The sequence below is a fragment of the Raphanus sativus genome, chromosome 1, assembly GCF_000801105.2.
Source record: "Raphanus sativus cultivar WK10039 chromosome 1, ASM80110v3, whole genome shotgun sequence".
Classification (NCBI taxonomy): domain Eukaryota; kingdom Viridiplantae; phylum Streptophyta; class Magnoliopsida; order Brassicales; family Brassicaceae; genus Raphanus; species Raphanus sativus.
The window spans coordinates 18,393,137-18,409,122 of NC_079511.1; the positions used below are offsets into that span (position 1 = coordinate 18,393,137).

A 15,986-nucleotide genomic window follows, 5' to 3' on the forward strand; every position below is an offset into this window, starting at 1 on the left:
TTCAGCAAACAAAACCAGAACTGAGCCTGATTTTCTTGCTTTTAATCTCTCTTAAATTTATTGTTATCTATCTTAGCTTGAAAATAAAAATTAAAATGAGTGCTTAGAAGTGTTTTATAATCCAAAAAAAAATCTTAGGATGGGAGCCAAGTAAAGAGAAACTTAGCAGCAACGTACTGTTCTCAATCCTTCCTATAAATAAGGAACTTGAATCTCCATCTTTCTCAAACTAACCACCTCAAGAAATCCTCAGCCTCACACATCGTACACATCAATGGCCTCCATGGACGCTATTAACAGCCCGATACCAACTCCAGACCATGACACGACTGTCGTAGTTGTTGTCTTTGTCTCTCTAGGTTGCGTTATGTTCTTGGCATTTCTAGCGTTTGTCATTTGTTTCATGATCAAGAAGAAATGCAAGAAGAACAGTGATAAAAGTGAGATAGTTCGTGTCGATGAGCACTATAAGATGAACGAAGCTATAGTCGAGGGACCTCATGGACCAGAGGCAGTGGTACTATCTGTTGAGGATGATGTTCATATTGAAGATTTAGTCAAAAGGGAGAAAATGGTGGGAAAAGACGGTTTAGTTGGATCTTCCCGTTCGTAAATGAGCCTTCACTCATAATATTTCCACTTTAAGTTTATAATTTGGTTGTAGTTGTATGAATATGTATCATTCCGTTTGGTAAAATAAAAGGCGTCCGAGATAATTCATGTATATTCCTTGGAAGATGCTAATAAGTAAAACTTCCTAGGTGATATCCCCTATATATCATTGTCATTAAATGCGTTCACATTATATTTTCTGAATATACTGACCTGTCGGCTTCACAAGGTGTATATTGTAAGTAAAGAAGAGAAGAGAAGAGAAGAGAGGAATTGGTGTATCTTATTCATTGAGTAATGTATCCTTTATATAGGTATACAATAGCTTGGAGACCAAGTAGAACTTGGTGAGCAAGTAAACTTAGGAATCAAGTAAATCTAGAACATTCCATAATAGACATCACACAATATTCATAACACTTCCCCTTGATGTCCATTATGCGTGTAAGATGCTATCTCGTTAAAAACCGAGATTGTAATGCCATAACCGTCTAGAGTTTGTAATGCGTTTGGAATACTGCCTCGTTAAAACCTTTCCATGGTAAACCCAAAAACCCAATGTGGTAAAAACGGGAAGCCATGGATAGGAAAAAGAGTACAGCCGCATTACTTCCCCTGAAGTGAACATCACTGAAGGCTTCTCAGTGATCGCATACCAATCTGCTGCATAAGCTTCCTGAGCGTGCATGTTGGTAATGCCTAAGTGAAGAGGTCGGCTGAGTTCTCGCTGGATCTGACTTAGAGTACCTTGACCTCTCCTTCTTTCTGAAGATCGTGGGTGAAGAAGAACTTGGGGAGAACATGCTTAGTCTTGTCACCCTTGATGTAACCATCTTTGAGCTGAGCTATGCAGGCCGCATTGTCTTCGTAAAGAACGGTCGGCTCGTCTTTACCATCCGTGATCCCACATGCTGTCCGAATATGGTGTGTCATGAGTCTCAATCAGACACACTCTCTGCTTGCTTCATGGATCGCCAATATATCCGAGTGATTGGATGATGTGGCTGATATAGTCTGCTTGACTGATCTCCATGAAATGGTCGTGCCTCCATATGTGAAAACATAGCCGGTTTGGGACTTAGCACTGTGTGGATCGGACTGGTAACCTGCATCAACAAAATGCTTTCATGATATTCATGGTCCATTCGGATCATATGGTTTACCTCTCTTAGATAAATTCGACCATGAATGTCTTTGTATGTCCATGATCTGTCCGGATCATGACATCATCCATAATCCATCCGGATTATGTTCTTGTCCACTATATATCTTATTCATATCCTTTGACCAAAACTCTTTATGAACTTTTAGTATATGTCCACGGCCTGTTCATGAAGTGGCTATTGTGTTATAGTTTGAAGTTTAATCAAAACTAAGCCACTTTTTGGTCAATAGGACGTTCCTCTCACTTGGATGGTTTAGGTCGGATTTAAGACCTAGAGAAACTGGTCGGAACAAGCTGGACGGGATGGATTGGTCAGGACCAATGATGATTAAGGTCGAACTAGGTCGGACATGATCCTAGTCGGTATGGTTCCCTTTGGTCGTGAATCTGATGGATTCTCGGACCATTTGATCTATCTATTCTTGGTACGTTGGATCATAGATCCCAACATTCATATACGGCTAATGATCTCTATGGCCTTTCCAAGAATCAATCATCTTAATCATCCTTTCTTTAAATATAAACACAAGGAATATATTGACTACTATATGGACTGATCTGAAACGTTCTTATAGAACTTTCTATTAAGCATCACTTAGTCTTATCATATCGTGTGTATGCGGCTGCATTTCAGTCCATGAACAACGCAGGAACGATGTTGTTCTATGAGAACTTCTTTCTCATCTTTTAAGGTATCTTATATTACCTTTATATCCAGTGAAATATCCAATGTCTACTACATCTTTCTTAGATGTCCAGATCTTTATTAATCTCGATATTAGGTAGTAGTATTCACCACATAGGAATTTATTTCCTTGTTCCTTAGTCCCTGTGAGTATCCTTGTGTGATTTAGCCATTCCATTGAATGCTTCATGTAGCAACATGTACGACCACTTGTCTGTATTTTCATGTTCTACTGCTCACGATTTTCTTTTCCTCACAAGACTCATCTGTTCACTGGTTAGATGGCGTCTCACTTATGTATTTGGCCAATACGCCCATCTCATACATTCTTTGGGTTTAACTCCACGTCTCATTCTATGAGTACTCTTACGTGGGTTAGTGATCCTCGCATATCTCTTATGCTCAAGTGCTTTCTCTTTATCACTTATGAGTGTGTGTATGTGTCGACACTTTATATAATGTTCCATCGCGTTCTATCGCGTTCTAGACATGATACAATCGATTGAGATTTTATTATTATCAGGATCATTGAATACTTTGTAGTTTGCAAGGCTACATTGTATGATACCTGTACCTTAGGACCGGCCGGTCTTATCTCATTGTCTAGTATGGTTTCTCTTTCATGAACCCGAATCTATCATTATGAGCACCTTAACTTTTCTATTCGTGGTTCATTATATATGGAACATTCTGGTCTATCTTGTATAGACTTTTACAGCAACTTGATTATGTCTCTACTAGGACATTTATATAGTGGTGCTAAGCTGGTATGACTTAGTCATTCTTTCGGGTCTGTCTGGCTATCATTCTTTCTTTGTTTATGAACGTCCAATATATATATATATATCTGGTCCGAGGATCTTTGCCAAGACTTGGATGGTTAAAACCATTCCACTTTTACTTTCTATTTACCAGCTTATAGCTTTCTCCATGATGTTGGATAGTCGGATTCATCTTGTATGTAATCCGTGTACCTTGGCCACAATATGATCACCTTTGTTTGGCTCATGGTCTCACTGAATTCGTGGGAGAAAGATCATGTTCTCTTATCCAACATATATTCCCGATTTTCATCTCATCCTTAGATGAGGTATTCCATCCTAGATGGCACATAGGTATGTGGTGGTTTATTCATAGACTCTTAGGATGGTCTATATCTGGATTATGACCCTTTATCATCTTTAGACGGGAATATCTATGCTCACTTTATATGGCCTGATGTAACTTATCTTTCATACATGTATTCTTGTGGTGTACCCAAGCTTATAGACTTTTGAAGTCTCAACCTTATAGGTTATGCCTTTTACGGCCAAGCTATAATGCCTTATGGCCTTCAGCCATGCTTATCATGTTCGGGTTTTATAGTATGGTCATGGACCACACGGAGTGTTTATTCTCCCCCTCATGAACATGCTATAAAGTACGTTTGTTTGTCCTCACTTAAACGTAATGCTTGGACGGTCAGCATGGTTTTAGACCATGATACACGAATTTGTGGTCTGGTCATGATCACGGGTTTTGTTCTTACTATCCTCATGATCAGATTATACTTTCGTGTTGCTTGGAACAATGAAGCCTACTGAGTTTCCCTTGTGTACATGTTTCACAACGTGAGATCTTATGGGATAACTCTTTGTGCCTTATTAATCAAGTTCAGACCAGGATGGCTAATCCGGTCATGCCATAAAGTGTATAAATTCGTTGGTGAGCCTTACTGGTTACCTAGGCTTTTATGCCTTATCACACTGATCCTTAGCATAGTATTAGATCAGTAGGGAGAATGTAGTCTCGACCTCTTTTATATGTATGCCTTTGGCGATTTTCATTAGCTAAAGGAACATTTCCTTTTTCTTTACTTTGCCCATTGGTTTATTATTGAAACCATTTTGATGTGGCTTGTAATGCCATTTCGACCTTTACTCCCTCCTCGACCATGATTGGATCTACAACCACGGTTATTGTGGTATCCTTGTCCACGGCCAGTGGGGATTTTGGGTCTCTCTCAATGGGTCTTAGGTGATAAATTTCATGCCTCTTAAGGCCATGCCTTAGGCGTGGTGGTCTAGACATACTCTTCTCGAGTTTTCATTCTCATTTGTCAATCAAAAATATTTTTCAAGCAAATCAATCAAGATAAAAGAAAAACTTTTATTAATGCTATGAAATTTGAATGACAAATTATATTTAAAAGAAAACACCAAATCATAAGTATGAAATCAGAATGTCAAAAGGCTTAAACAATAGCCGGCCAGTCCATAATAACATCTTGGACGTGGCTCACATTTGGTTCTCTATTCAATGAATAAACCAATCTCATCATCTATATGAGTCCACCCGAATTTTCTTTTCTTAGCTTCTTCAGCATCACCGTATATCATCTCACATTGATACTCGGCACTTATCTCCATAACATAGTCGAGTTTGTCGAGGTTGACTTTCCTTTTCTGCTTCTTTTCCTCAAGAGCTGAAAGGTATGAGAGAAGGTCGTAATAGGTTGTGAAACCTTTAGCCTTCTGTGATAACAACACTTCCTTTGAATGGATCGTGTCACGAGTCTTGCTTAACAAGTCATAGTTTGTTATCACTTCACCACATAGTTTAAGACTATAGGTGATTCTCATAAGATCAAAGTGATAGTCATCCACGGATTCATAATCCTGGAACCTCAGAGCCTTCCATTCTTTCATGGACTCATCTAGTAATGGCTCCAAGAACATGGTGTTCAATCTCGACCAGAGATCGTAAGGATCGTTGATGTAACTGCACTCATCATACAGATCCTTCACGAGATGCTTTCTCATTATCAAAACAGCTCTACGCCTTTCATATGCAAGGGTATCATTGCCGTATTTGATACACTTCCCAAGTCCTTTAGACTTTAAATCAGCTGAAGTGTTCATTGCCCAATCAAGGTAATTGTCTCCATTGAGATCAAGGGCTGGGTAATCCGAGTGATGGAGTCTCGACATCTGAATCATATCAAAATGATTTGTGTTAGTACATACAATTTCTGATGCCATTGGCTATCCAAGAAATAAAAGGCAATCGGCCAGTATGTAAACAATAAAGCCATATGGCTTGTGTGACCAATGTCATTCGGCTATTACATAATTAAATCACATTGCCAGCAAACAAATAAGAGGGCCATACGGCCAGTTTGCATTCTCTTTAGAAATTTACTTTCTCATAACTCATCCATCACTTAATCAACTTATTTGATTTATAAATCCCTTGAAAATAGTGGGATGGACGAGTGCATGGTCTAGCCATACCATATGGTATGCTACATCGCCCCATGCGGTTTAATGGTCTAGTAGTACCATTCGGTACACTTCCTCGACCAAATAAAACAGATCGTGATTTAGCTGCACTGTGGTGCGCATCATCCATCACCGGTGATTGTGGATCACTGTGGATCATCGAGGATCACCGTGGATCACCTTGGATCACTGATCATCGTAGATTATCGCGGATCATCGAGGATCATCATGGATCATAGATCAACGCGGATCATCGTGGATGATCACCGTGAATCATAGGTGAAAAATCTAGTTGCACCTGAGGGTGAACATCATCGACCATTGATTTTGTTTTATGGTCTAATCGTACTTAAGAGTATGTATCATCGACCTTTACTTCATATGGTCTAGTCATACCTAATGGTATGCATCATTGACTTAAAAGAAAAATCATGGTCTAGCCACACTTATGGTGTGCATCATCGACCAAAAGATGTGGAAAACATTAAACTTATGTTTTGTTTGGACATATAGCGTGTCATCCTTAAAGGGGTATCACTTGTTGTCCATACAAAACGAAAGTCATGTAATCACATGCTTTATATTTTAGGGTTTAGGTTAAACATTGACCTTAAATTTTGTTTGGACATATAGCGTGTCATCCTTAAAGGGGTATCACTTGTTGTCCATACAAAACTAAAGTCATGTAAAACTATTAAGGATTTAGGGTTTTGATTTTAAAATAAACAAGAACTAAAATCAACCAAATCAAATCACAAAATTTTTTAAATCGGAATTTAGATGAAGAGAAGTTTGAAACCCAAATTGCTTGAACCACAAGTAAAGATTAGGGTTCTTGAGATCTTACCTTAATCTTTGCCGATATTTTCTCCTTGGTTCCTCTTTTAGAAACCTTAAATAATCAACAATGAAAGTTTCAAAGTTGGATTAGTATGAGATCTAAGAACAATAGAAATCGAAATTAAGAGAGATAAGGAGTTGGCGGCTATTAGGGTTTTGGATGATCTTTGACGGCGCGGCTTGCACTGGGAGGTGACGGCGCGTCTGGAGTCGGATTGATGCGTGGTCTGCGGCGCTGGATTCGTCTCGTCAAGAGCTTCAATTTGATATATTACTCGCCGTCTGGATCCTTACGGTTTGGGAGATATGACGGTTTAAAGTTGCGGCTGAAATTAAGGTTTTTGTGGTCGCTGGATTTTAGCTAGGGTTTAGAGTCTCGTGCTGATAACGTGTTGTAAGTAAAGAAGAGAAGAGAAGAGAAGAGAGGAATTGGTGTATCTTATTCATTGAGTAATGTATCCTTTATATAGGTATACAATAGCTTGGAGACCAAGTAGAACTTGGTGAGCAAGTAAACTTAGGAATCAAGTAAATCTAGAACATTCCATAATAGACATCACACAATATTCATAACAGTGTAACATTTATTGCGTTCACAAACTAAATTTTTTAACTACACTCGAAACAATTTAATGTGTTCGCATTTTATTTTTTCAATCTTTTGGTTCATACATTTTTAACATTTGTAATAGTGAATTGAAATTATTTAAATTATCTTTGTACAACTACTAAATAATATTATTTTAAGAAAATCATTAAGATTCGCATCAACTAAAATATTGGAGTGTGAATGTTTTAGAATTTGAAGGTTTCATATCTAACTTGGTTTCTTAAAAAGAGACATGTGATAGATACATTAATGAGTATGATTCAATGTTATACTCCAAATGTATAGATTGTTTCAAAATGTTACATTTGGCAACTATGATATCAGATAGCGTCTACACAACTCATAGAGGTCTATTTCAAAGCTCATCTCGTGGGGTCCATGAAGATAACACTTTACTTTTGGGTTCTCTCTTAAACTATTATTTAGATTTTGTTTGATTTTGCAAGCATTTAGAAATTAAAAAAAATGAACCATTGATTCAACATAAGAACTGTCGAAAATTCATATAACATGAAACCAAACAAATATAATAGTTTAGGTTTATCAAGTCGAAAAGCTCCTCAAAGAGGGGTTGATAACAGAAGTTAGATATCCCGACTGGCTTGCCAATCCCGTCGTAGTCAAAAAGAAAAACGGCAAGTGGCGAGTATGCGTCGACTTTACCGATCTCAAAAAGGCATGCCCAAAAGACTGTTTTCTGCTTCCGCATATCGACCGACTGGTCGAAGCAACCGCGGGGAACAAGTTCTTGTCATTCATGGACGCTTTCTCCGGTTACAATCAGATCATGATGAACCCCGACGATCGCGAAAAAACCGCATTTATCACCGATCGCGGAACATATTGCTAAAAAGTAATGTCGTTTGGTCTTAAGAACGCTGGTGCCACATAGCAACGTCTAGTCAACCGGATGTTTTCCGAACAACTCGGGAAAACCATGGAAGTGTATATCGATGATATGCTCGTAAAATCCCTTGACGAACGCGATCATATAGCTCACCTAGAAGAGTGTTTCGCAAGGCTGAACCAGCATAACATTAAACTTAACCCGGCAAAATGCAGGTTCGCGGTAGCATTGGGAGAGTTCCTCGGTTACCTCGTGACATTTCGCGGGATAGAGGCCAATCCAAAACAAATCGACACACTGATAGAAATGGTCTCCCCGAGAACCAAACGAGAAGTCCAAAGATTAACTGGAAGAGTCGCGGCCTTGAATTGTTTCATCTCGCGCTCCACCGATAAGTGCCTTCCGTTTTAGGAAACATTGAAAGGAAATAAAAAGTTTGAGTGGTCAGAGTAGTGTGAGAAGGCTTTCCAACAGCTAAAACATTACCTGGCCACTCCTTCCGTTCTTGCAAAACCCGTAGAGGGCGAACCTTTGTTCCTCTATATCGCGGTCTCCACATCGGCAGTCAGTCTCCACATTGGCAGTCGTAACTTCGGCAAGAAATTTGAGACCGTATTTTCAATCTCATACCATAGTGGTTCTTACCACGTTCCCCCTGCGGACATTCTACACAGCCCGAGCCAGTCCGGCAGACTCGCAAATTGGGAAATCAAACTAAGCGAGTACGATGTAGAATATCGCCCAAGGACTTGCGCGAAATTACAAGTACTCGCGGATTTTTTGGTAGAATTACCCACGGGAGGCATAACCAACGAAGAGCCGAATTCGGCTTAGGTCCTTCACGTCGACGGATCGTCGTCTAAACAAGGATCCGGGATCGGAATTTGACTCACTTCACCTACCGGAGAAATCCTAGAGCAGTCATTCCGTTTGGATTTTCACGCATCAAACAATGAAGCAGAGTACGAAGCGCTTGTCGCAGGCTTGCGGCTCGCCCATGGACTAAAAATCCGTAACATTCACGCTTACTGCGACTCTCAATTAGTCGCGAACCAATACAGCGGAGAATACGAAGCACGGGATGAAAGGATGTACGCGTATCTGAAACTCGTCCAAGACTTAGCCCGTGACTTCAACCAGTTCGACCTCACTAGGATTTCATGTTCGGAAAATGTCCAGGCTGATGCCTTAGCCGCCCTCACCTCAAGCTCAGACCCGAGACTTAAAAGGATAATCATAGAACACCCGAGCATCGGACCACCAGTGGTCATCAATCTGATCAGGGCGCAAATTGAAGATACGGAAGAAAACGAAGATCAGCCGGAAGAAGATGCGGATCAAACCGAGTACGGCTGCGACAACGCTTGGTTAGAACCCATTCGAGCCTATATCATGGACGGAACTTTACCCGCTGAAAAATGGGCAGCCCGAGAGGTGAAAACCCAAGCAGCGCGGTACGTTACGATAGAGGGCAAAATTTATAAGTGGCGTTTCTTCGGCCCTCTCATGACATGCGCAGAAGGAGAAAAGGCGAGAAAAATCATGGAAGAGGTCCATTCCGGGTCGTGCGGAAATCACTCCGGCGGAAGATCCCTCGCAATCAAAATAAAACACCATGGATATTTTGGGCCAACTATGATCAAAGATTGCGAAAAATTCGCGCAAAAATGCGAGAAGTGCCAAAGGCACGCTCCAACGATTTGCCAACCCGCAGAGACCCTCTCTTCTATCTCGTCCCCGTATCCCTTCATGCGATGGTCCATGGACATTGTCGGACCTTTACACAAATCAAAGCAGAAACGTTTCCTCCTAGTCCTCACGGATTTCTTTTCGAAATGGGTAGAAGCAGAATCCTACGCAAGTATCAAAGACGCACAGGTCGAGCACTTCGTCTGGAAAAATATCATAACTAGACATGGCGTCCCATACGAAATCGTAACGGACAACGGATCTCAGTTTATCTCTACTCGATTCGAAGCATTATGCGAGAAATGAAAAATACGACTTAACAAGTCAACTCCAAGGTATCCGCAATGCAACGGACAAGCGGAGACTATAAACAAAACCGTCCTTAACGGATTGAAAAAACGCTTAGAAGCGAAAAAGGTTCGATGGGCGGAAGAGTGGCCATCTTCGTCAAACGAGCAAAGAAGTCATCACGATAATCGACGGTCCCAGTCAACCTGCGAGCTCCCATCCCCTCGAGACTCTGAATCTTTTGTTGGAGACGACGGACTTCCAAGGACTTGTGTTTCTTTTCTTTCTTCATCTTGAGCAACGAACTCACGGTCTTCCCGAGGTCGCGTTCGAGATCGCCGATTCGGACTTCGAGCTGAGACGTCTGACCGACAGTCTCCGAGCATCCCATCAATCAACGACACAAACTGTCCACGAAAGAGAGGGTAAGGATCATTGCAAAAGAAAAGAAAGAAAGATATTGTGGATAAACCATGAGCAAACCTTGGAACGATGCTGCGATAACAATCCCTGTCATGTCCCCTGATATCACTCAAATTACCCTAACAAGTGATCTTACTCTCTCAAATAAGAGGTTCGATTGTAGTACTTAGGGATCGAATCCACAGAGAGTTAGGGCACACACTAAACTATGAATATTAAGATTTAACTAGGCAAACAGTTATAGAGCAGTAAATATGAATGTAATAAATAAATGAAAGCAAAGTGAACAAGACAGTTGTTCTTATGTAACCAAGAGTTGTTTGATGGAATGATGGTAGCTAGATCTAGGGTTTCTATTCAGGTTGGGATTATAATGATATAGATACTAAAATATGATATTATAGAACTCAACTATAAGAATAACATATCAACTCTCGTTGTATAGGTTATCTATTACTAGATCCAATGATCTCACCTGTCGGGATGATCAGTTAGAAAGTGTCGATCGATGACTCTATAGGAGTATCGATCGATACACCTTTTGCTCCGTCGATCGATTCACCTGTCGGGATATCAATCGACACGCTTCTAGTAGGCTTAATGCGCGGGTTGAATATATGTTCGTTAGGGTTTCTAAACCAGCTCTCGCTGTTATCTAGCAATCCTAGATCAGAGAAGACAAGTCAGATTAGAGACCAAGCTCTCGCTTGTGCCTAATGATTCTATGATCAAGTTCAAGTTAATTACTCAAGAAAAAGCATTAAGAACAGTCTCAATGATTAATACCACAACTTAGCAATTCTATATTTGGGGCTAATCCCTTATAACCTATCTAAACCCTAAACCTAACAGGTGGATCTACTCAGACATGATAGTTATCACATAAATCATAGATGAGTAGATGAAATTGCAATATAATAGATATAAAAACCAAAGAAGTTCCAAGAGGACTCTAAAGGAGTTCCTCTCTTCTCTCCTAAACTAAGAACAATGAATCAAAAGAAAGCGTAGAAAGCGTCGCCGTCAACAATGGATTAGAAATAATATAAATAGGGTTTCTAGTCGTCAAGGGTATTTTGGTAACTTTGTGGTGACTCCTGGGCTTCAGTTGGTCATGAAATATACTTGGCCCACGTTCTGATGTCCCTGTCGATCGACATGCAGTGTGCTGCATCGATCGACATACAATCCTCTTCTCGGCAGCCTTCTCTCGCTAGGTAGACTGACCACTCTTCAGTAAAACGGGCATAACTTCCGATCTAACCGTTGGATTGATCTCAAACCGGTGGAATTGGAAAGCTAACTCAAATCTCTATCTTGTGTCCAAAGATGGGCTAAATCCAACGGTGGAAACGTCTCCATGAGAGCTAAACATCTGAAACGTCTGTGCAGTTCTGCACTGCGAAAGACTCTAAAAGGCACCAAAATCACCATATATCTCCAAATCGTCCTTGAACCTGTAAATACTCTAAATAGACTCCAATACATAGTAAATAGTATATAAAACACTTATATACCATGGGTAAAAATGGGTAAAATCCATGGTATATCAACTCCCCCAGACTTACCCTTTTGCTTGTCCTCAAGCAAAACCAACAGGCAGTCTCTCTGAAAGATGTTTGAAAACAGCAGGGACTCAAATTTTTTTAAAATAACTCAGTTCATCATCTCTTTAGTAGTGCAAACCAAATCATAAACATCCTAACCTTAGAAGCACATCATACCATATCCTAATATAGCAACCAAATTCCACTAGTTCCACAACCTAACATATCCTGTCTGACAATCCCCTCTACTAACCTCATTTCTTGCATAAACATAAAAGTGTAGGCTTTACCTTGGGAGTATCGATCAAAGGACACATGGATTCAACTCAAACAAGTTTCTGAACACAGAGGTAGTCTTCTCTGATCTATTTCTCCCCTCATCTCTCGTCTCTAAATCTCTTATTAGTTTTAATTTTAACAGGTTTTGATGCCAACACAGGTCATCTAGTCTATCTCATTGACATTGCATTTGTAACTCATACATTTTGACAAAGTGTAGCGAATAATGGGGTCACAGGTAATTTACCTATCCATCGTTTTCACAATGTGTGATCATCCTTGAGATTTAGAATAATGGGGTCGCAGGTAATTTACCTATCCCTCTGCCTCTCAAGAAATCATATCAATCTTTTCTTTATAAACTTAGATCTTGAGATGCCGAAGAGAGAGAAGGAAGGGAACCAGAAACACACAGACTTTTTTACCTTCCAGACTTGTAAGAGGATTCCGATCGAGTGATTACCAAGCCCCAAGACAAGCAAATCAAGTCAGTATTAGGTTGGAGGTCAGCTTTGGTTCCTTCAAACAATCTCAGCAAGTGCAAACATAGTTGATAGGTTGATCCACTTTAGTATCTCTAGTACTTCTGCAGTTAGTAAATCTAAGACTGGTCTAAAGAGTGGTTAGATGACAAGTAATAAATCGATTAAGATTATATCCCCTTCTTGACTCAATAAAAACCTTTTTGAAAACGTTTTAAATAAGACTCATAAAGTAGATAATCGTTAGTAATCCCCCCAGACTTAAATTACAGTGTCCCAGTGTAACACAGTCAGTGGTATGAAAAACATAAAGCATAATTAAGAAAGTTAACATGTTAGAACGATATACCAGCTCGCTGATGTCTGTGTTGATCGACACAATGAAGTATCAATCGATCGTTGAAGATGAAGTGATGTCGAACGATATCGACATGGTCTCATCGGTCGATGGTTAGAGAGATCGTTTGACACAATGAAGAGACGATCGATCGTTTGATATGAAGTGCTGGCGATCGATATAAAACAGGTCTCATCGGGCGATGTGCTGAGCAATCGTCTACCTAGATCTCTTTTTTTTTTTCACTAACCAAAACACAATATCAGTGAAACCTCCCCCAGACTTAAATAACACTATAATGGTGTTATCAAGTCGGAGATTGGTGAGAAATAGACCATAAGTACTCAATGTAACAAGTTAGAACGAAATACCTGACCGGAATAGATGTTGATCGATGTAGATGTGTTGTCATTGGTCGTGGCAGATTTGGTTATGTCGATCGATATCGACTTCTTCTCGTCGGTCGATATTATGGCAATCGTTTACTCGGGTCCCTATTCTAAATAGCTAATCTAAATTATAATATTAGTATGACCTCCCCCAGACTTAAACAACACTGTTACCAGTGTTATACAGTCTAAGATTGGTGCAAAAATAAATCATAAGGACAATAATTAACAAGGAAAAACAGTATACCTAACTTTGATGTGAATATTGACCAACACAGTTAAGTGGCGATCGATACTCTTGATGCTCTATCGATCAACACAATTAAGTGGCGATCGATCGATGCTAGTGATGCTCTGTCGACCAATGATGCGCAGTCATCGGTCGATGTTGGTAGATTAACGCTTCTTCCTTGGATCCCTCTTTTTACCTAATATAAAACACTAAAATAAAACACTAAAAGTTAGTAACAAATAAATGTAAAACAAATAATATATTTTTTTCGGATGAACAGTGACTCTGCTACAGTAGCGTCGCTACAGTAATCCTGCAACAGTGTCGCTCGATTTCCTTGCTACAGTGTCACTCGGCACTGTTGCTACAGTGTCGTGCGTACTGTTCATCCTTTTTTTTTTAACCTGCAATAGTTAGAAAGAAAAGTGAGTAGAATATGAAAATAAAACCAAATTTAAAAACAAACCTAACAGTGGGTTGCCTCCCACTCAGCGCTTATTTGTAATCATTAGCTTGACTTTTGGAGGTCTGATTAAATCTGGATGAGGATGTGAACTTGCTCCAAAACAAGTTTCTGTGTCTCTCTTCCTCATTTGGTTGATGCAGTTGATGAAAGCTCTTGCAGATGCTTCCCCTTTGTCTCTCAGTTTTGGATCAGATAGCACTCTAACCTTAGCAAAAGAAGCTGGACTTCCTCTGCGGCGAACTCTACACTCAAGACTTTCCTCCTGACACCGAGAAGGGACCAGTGATAGAGAATATGCATCTATATTCCTTTTCATTTTCTTTTTCCTCTTTTTAGGTCTTCCCCCAGACTTAGACTTTTCAGTCTCGTTCCGTTCTGAAATTTGGACGATGTCGACCGATTCTAAAGGCTCTGTGTCAGTCGATTCGTTAGGCTCATTGTCGACCGATCTTGAAAGTTGAATGTCGATCGTTGCTGATCCTGATTTTGCAAGCTTGCGATCTGCATATGTTAGAGGTGCTGGATCTTCAAACATCACTATGTATGAAATCAAATCTTCACTTTTCTTCTTCTCCACAGGATCATAGAAGACATTTTCATCAACATTAGTTAGGCACATCCTATTCTTCTTAAGATCACAAACTGCTCCCACTGTAGCCATGAAGGCTCTTCCAAAAAGAAGGAAAGATGTCCTGCCTGATTTGAGCTCCACGACATGAAAATCCACAGGAATAGTGCATCCTCCTATCTCAACTTTAACATTCCTGATCATGCCTGCTGAGTTTGCTTTGGAGTTATCCACGAAAGCGAAACTATCTTTTGAAGGTTCCGTCTTTAATCCTAATACTTCAGCAGTGTCTATAGCCATGATTCTCACTGCAGATCCAGTATCGCAGATGGCGTTTGGCAAATCGTGGTTATTTATAGAGCATGGAATCAGAAACTTTCCAGGATCTTGTTCCTTCTTTAGAGTCCTCTTAGGCTTACGCCAGACCTTGTTGAATAATATCTCCATGTCCTTTTCTGTCTCCCTGCTCTCTCTGAAGAAATTACAAAGTCTGTACTTATAATAAGCTTCCTCAAAAGTCATACCCTTAGGAACTCTCTTCACCCTCTTGTGAAATCCATCAAGTTCAGCTTTGTTAGCTTCTCTCCTCAGGTGTTTGGGAACATAGAGTTTCTTAGCTTTCGACCTCATCCCAATCTGAATCACTTCTTTTGTTTCCTGCCGTTCCATGACAGATTCATGTCCGTCCATTTGGTGTCGATCGATACCAGGTGTATGTCGTCGATCGACACTCTCAACGAAAGAAGTTTCAACTAGAGTCAAATGCTTTTGGTCTGGTGCATCTGCAGGTTGCTGTCTGGTCTTCTCCATTGTCTTTAAGCAAACTGGCGTCTGAGATGGGTTGCGAGTTGCATTCAAACCGTGGGCATAAGGGTCTGGTAAACACACTAGATTTGTAGTGAGCCGCTGTCGATCGATGCTTTCCCGTGAAGGTCGATCGATGCTGTTCTGTTTGAGCTGCTCGACGTCATATGTTTTAGCATGGTACGGGATGGGAGGATGTGGGTGTCGAGCAGCAAAATCTGAGTGGGTCTGAATTTGAACAGTACTGCATGACCCTAAAAGTGGTATCGATCGATGTTCAGCTGATGGTGTAGATCGACACAAGTACGAGCTACCAATGGACATGCAACTTTCGACTAAAAGACTTCTTCTTCCAACTCCTCATGTTTGATTACTTCCCCAAAGTAGTTATCCCATTTGGAATCGACCTGCTGCTCTTCCCAGTCGGGATGAACAGTGTCACGATGAACAGTATCACGGTGAA

The 15,986-nt window shown here is 40.3% G+C and overlaps 3 protein-coding genes across 3 annotated transcripts; 1 reads left to right on the forward strand and 2 right to left on the reverse strand.

The window, feature by feature from the left end:
• The first annotated feature begins 241 nt into the window (after positions 1-241).
• On the forward strand, positions 242-726 carry LOC108831064 (protein TRACHEARY ELEMENT DIFFERENTIATION-RELATED 6). The gene has a single exon (XM_018604634.2). The coding sequence runs from the start codon at positions 275-277 to the stop codon at positions 611-613; it is 339 nt and encodes a 112-aa protein (XP_018460136.1). The 5' UTR covers positions 242-274; the 3' UTR covers positions 614-726.
• Positions 727-4,590: 3,864 nt separating this feature from the next.
• Positions 4,591-6,997, reverse strand: LOC130495574 (uncharacterized). Its single transcript, XM_056986986.1, has 2 exons — positions 6,570-6,997; positions 4,591-5,431 (listed from the first exon to the last, which is right to left on the reverse strand). Exon 2 carries the CDS (start codon positions 5,429-5,431, stop codon positions 4,754-4,756), a length of 678 nt encoding a protein of 225 aa, XP_056842966.1. The 5' UTR covers positions 6,570-6,997; the 3' UTR covers positions 4,591-4,753.
• A 7,331-nt stretch (positions 6,998-14,328) lies between these two features.
• LOC130497420 (uncharacterized) lies at positions 14,329-15,529 on the reverse strand. Its single transcript, XM_056990192.1, has 2 exons — positions 14,508-15,529; positions 14,329-14,413 (listed from the first exon to the last, which is right to left on the reverse strand). Exons 1-2 carry the CDS (start codon positions 15,527-15,529, stop codon positions 14,329-14,331), a joined length of 1,107 nt encoding a protein of 368 aa, XP_056846172.1.
• Between the last annotated feature and the right edge of the window lie 457 nt (positions 15,530-15,986).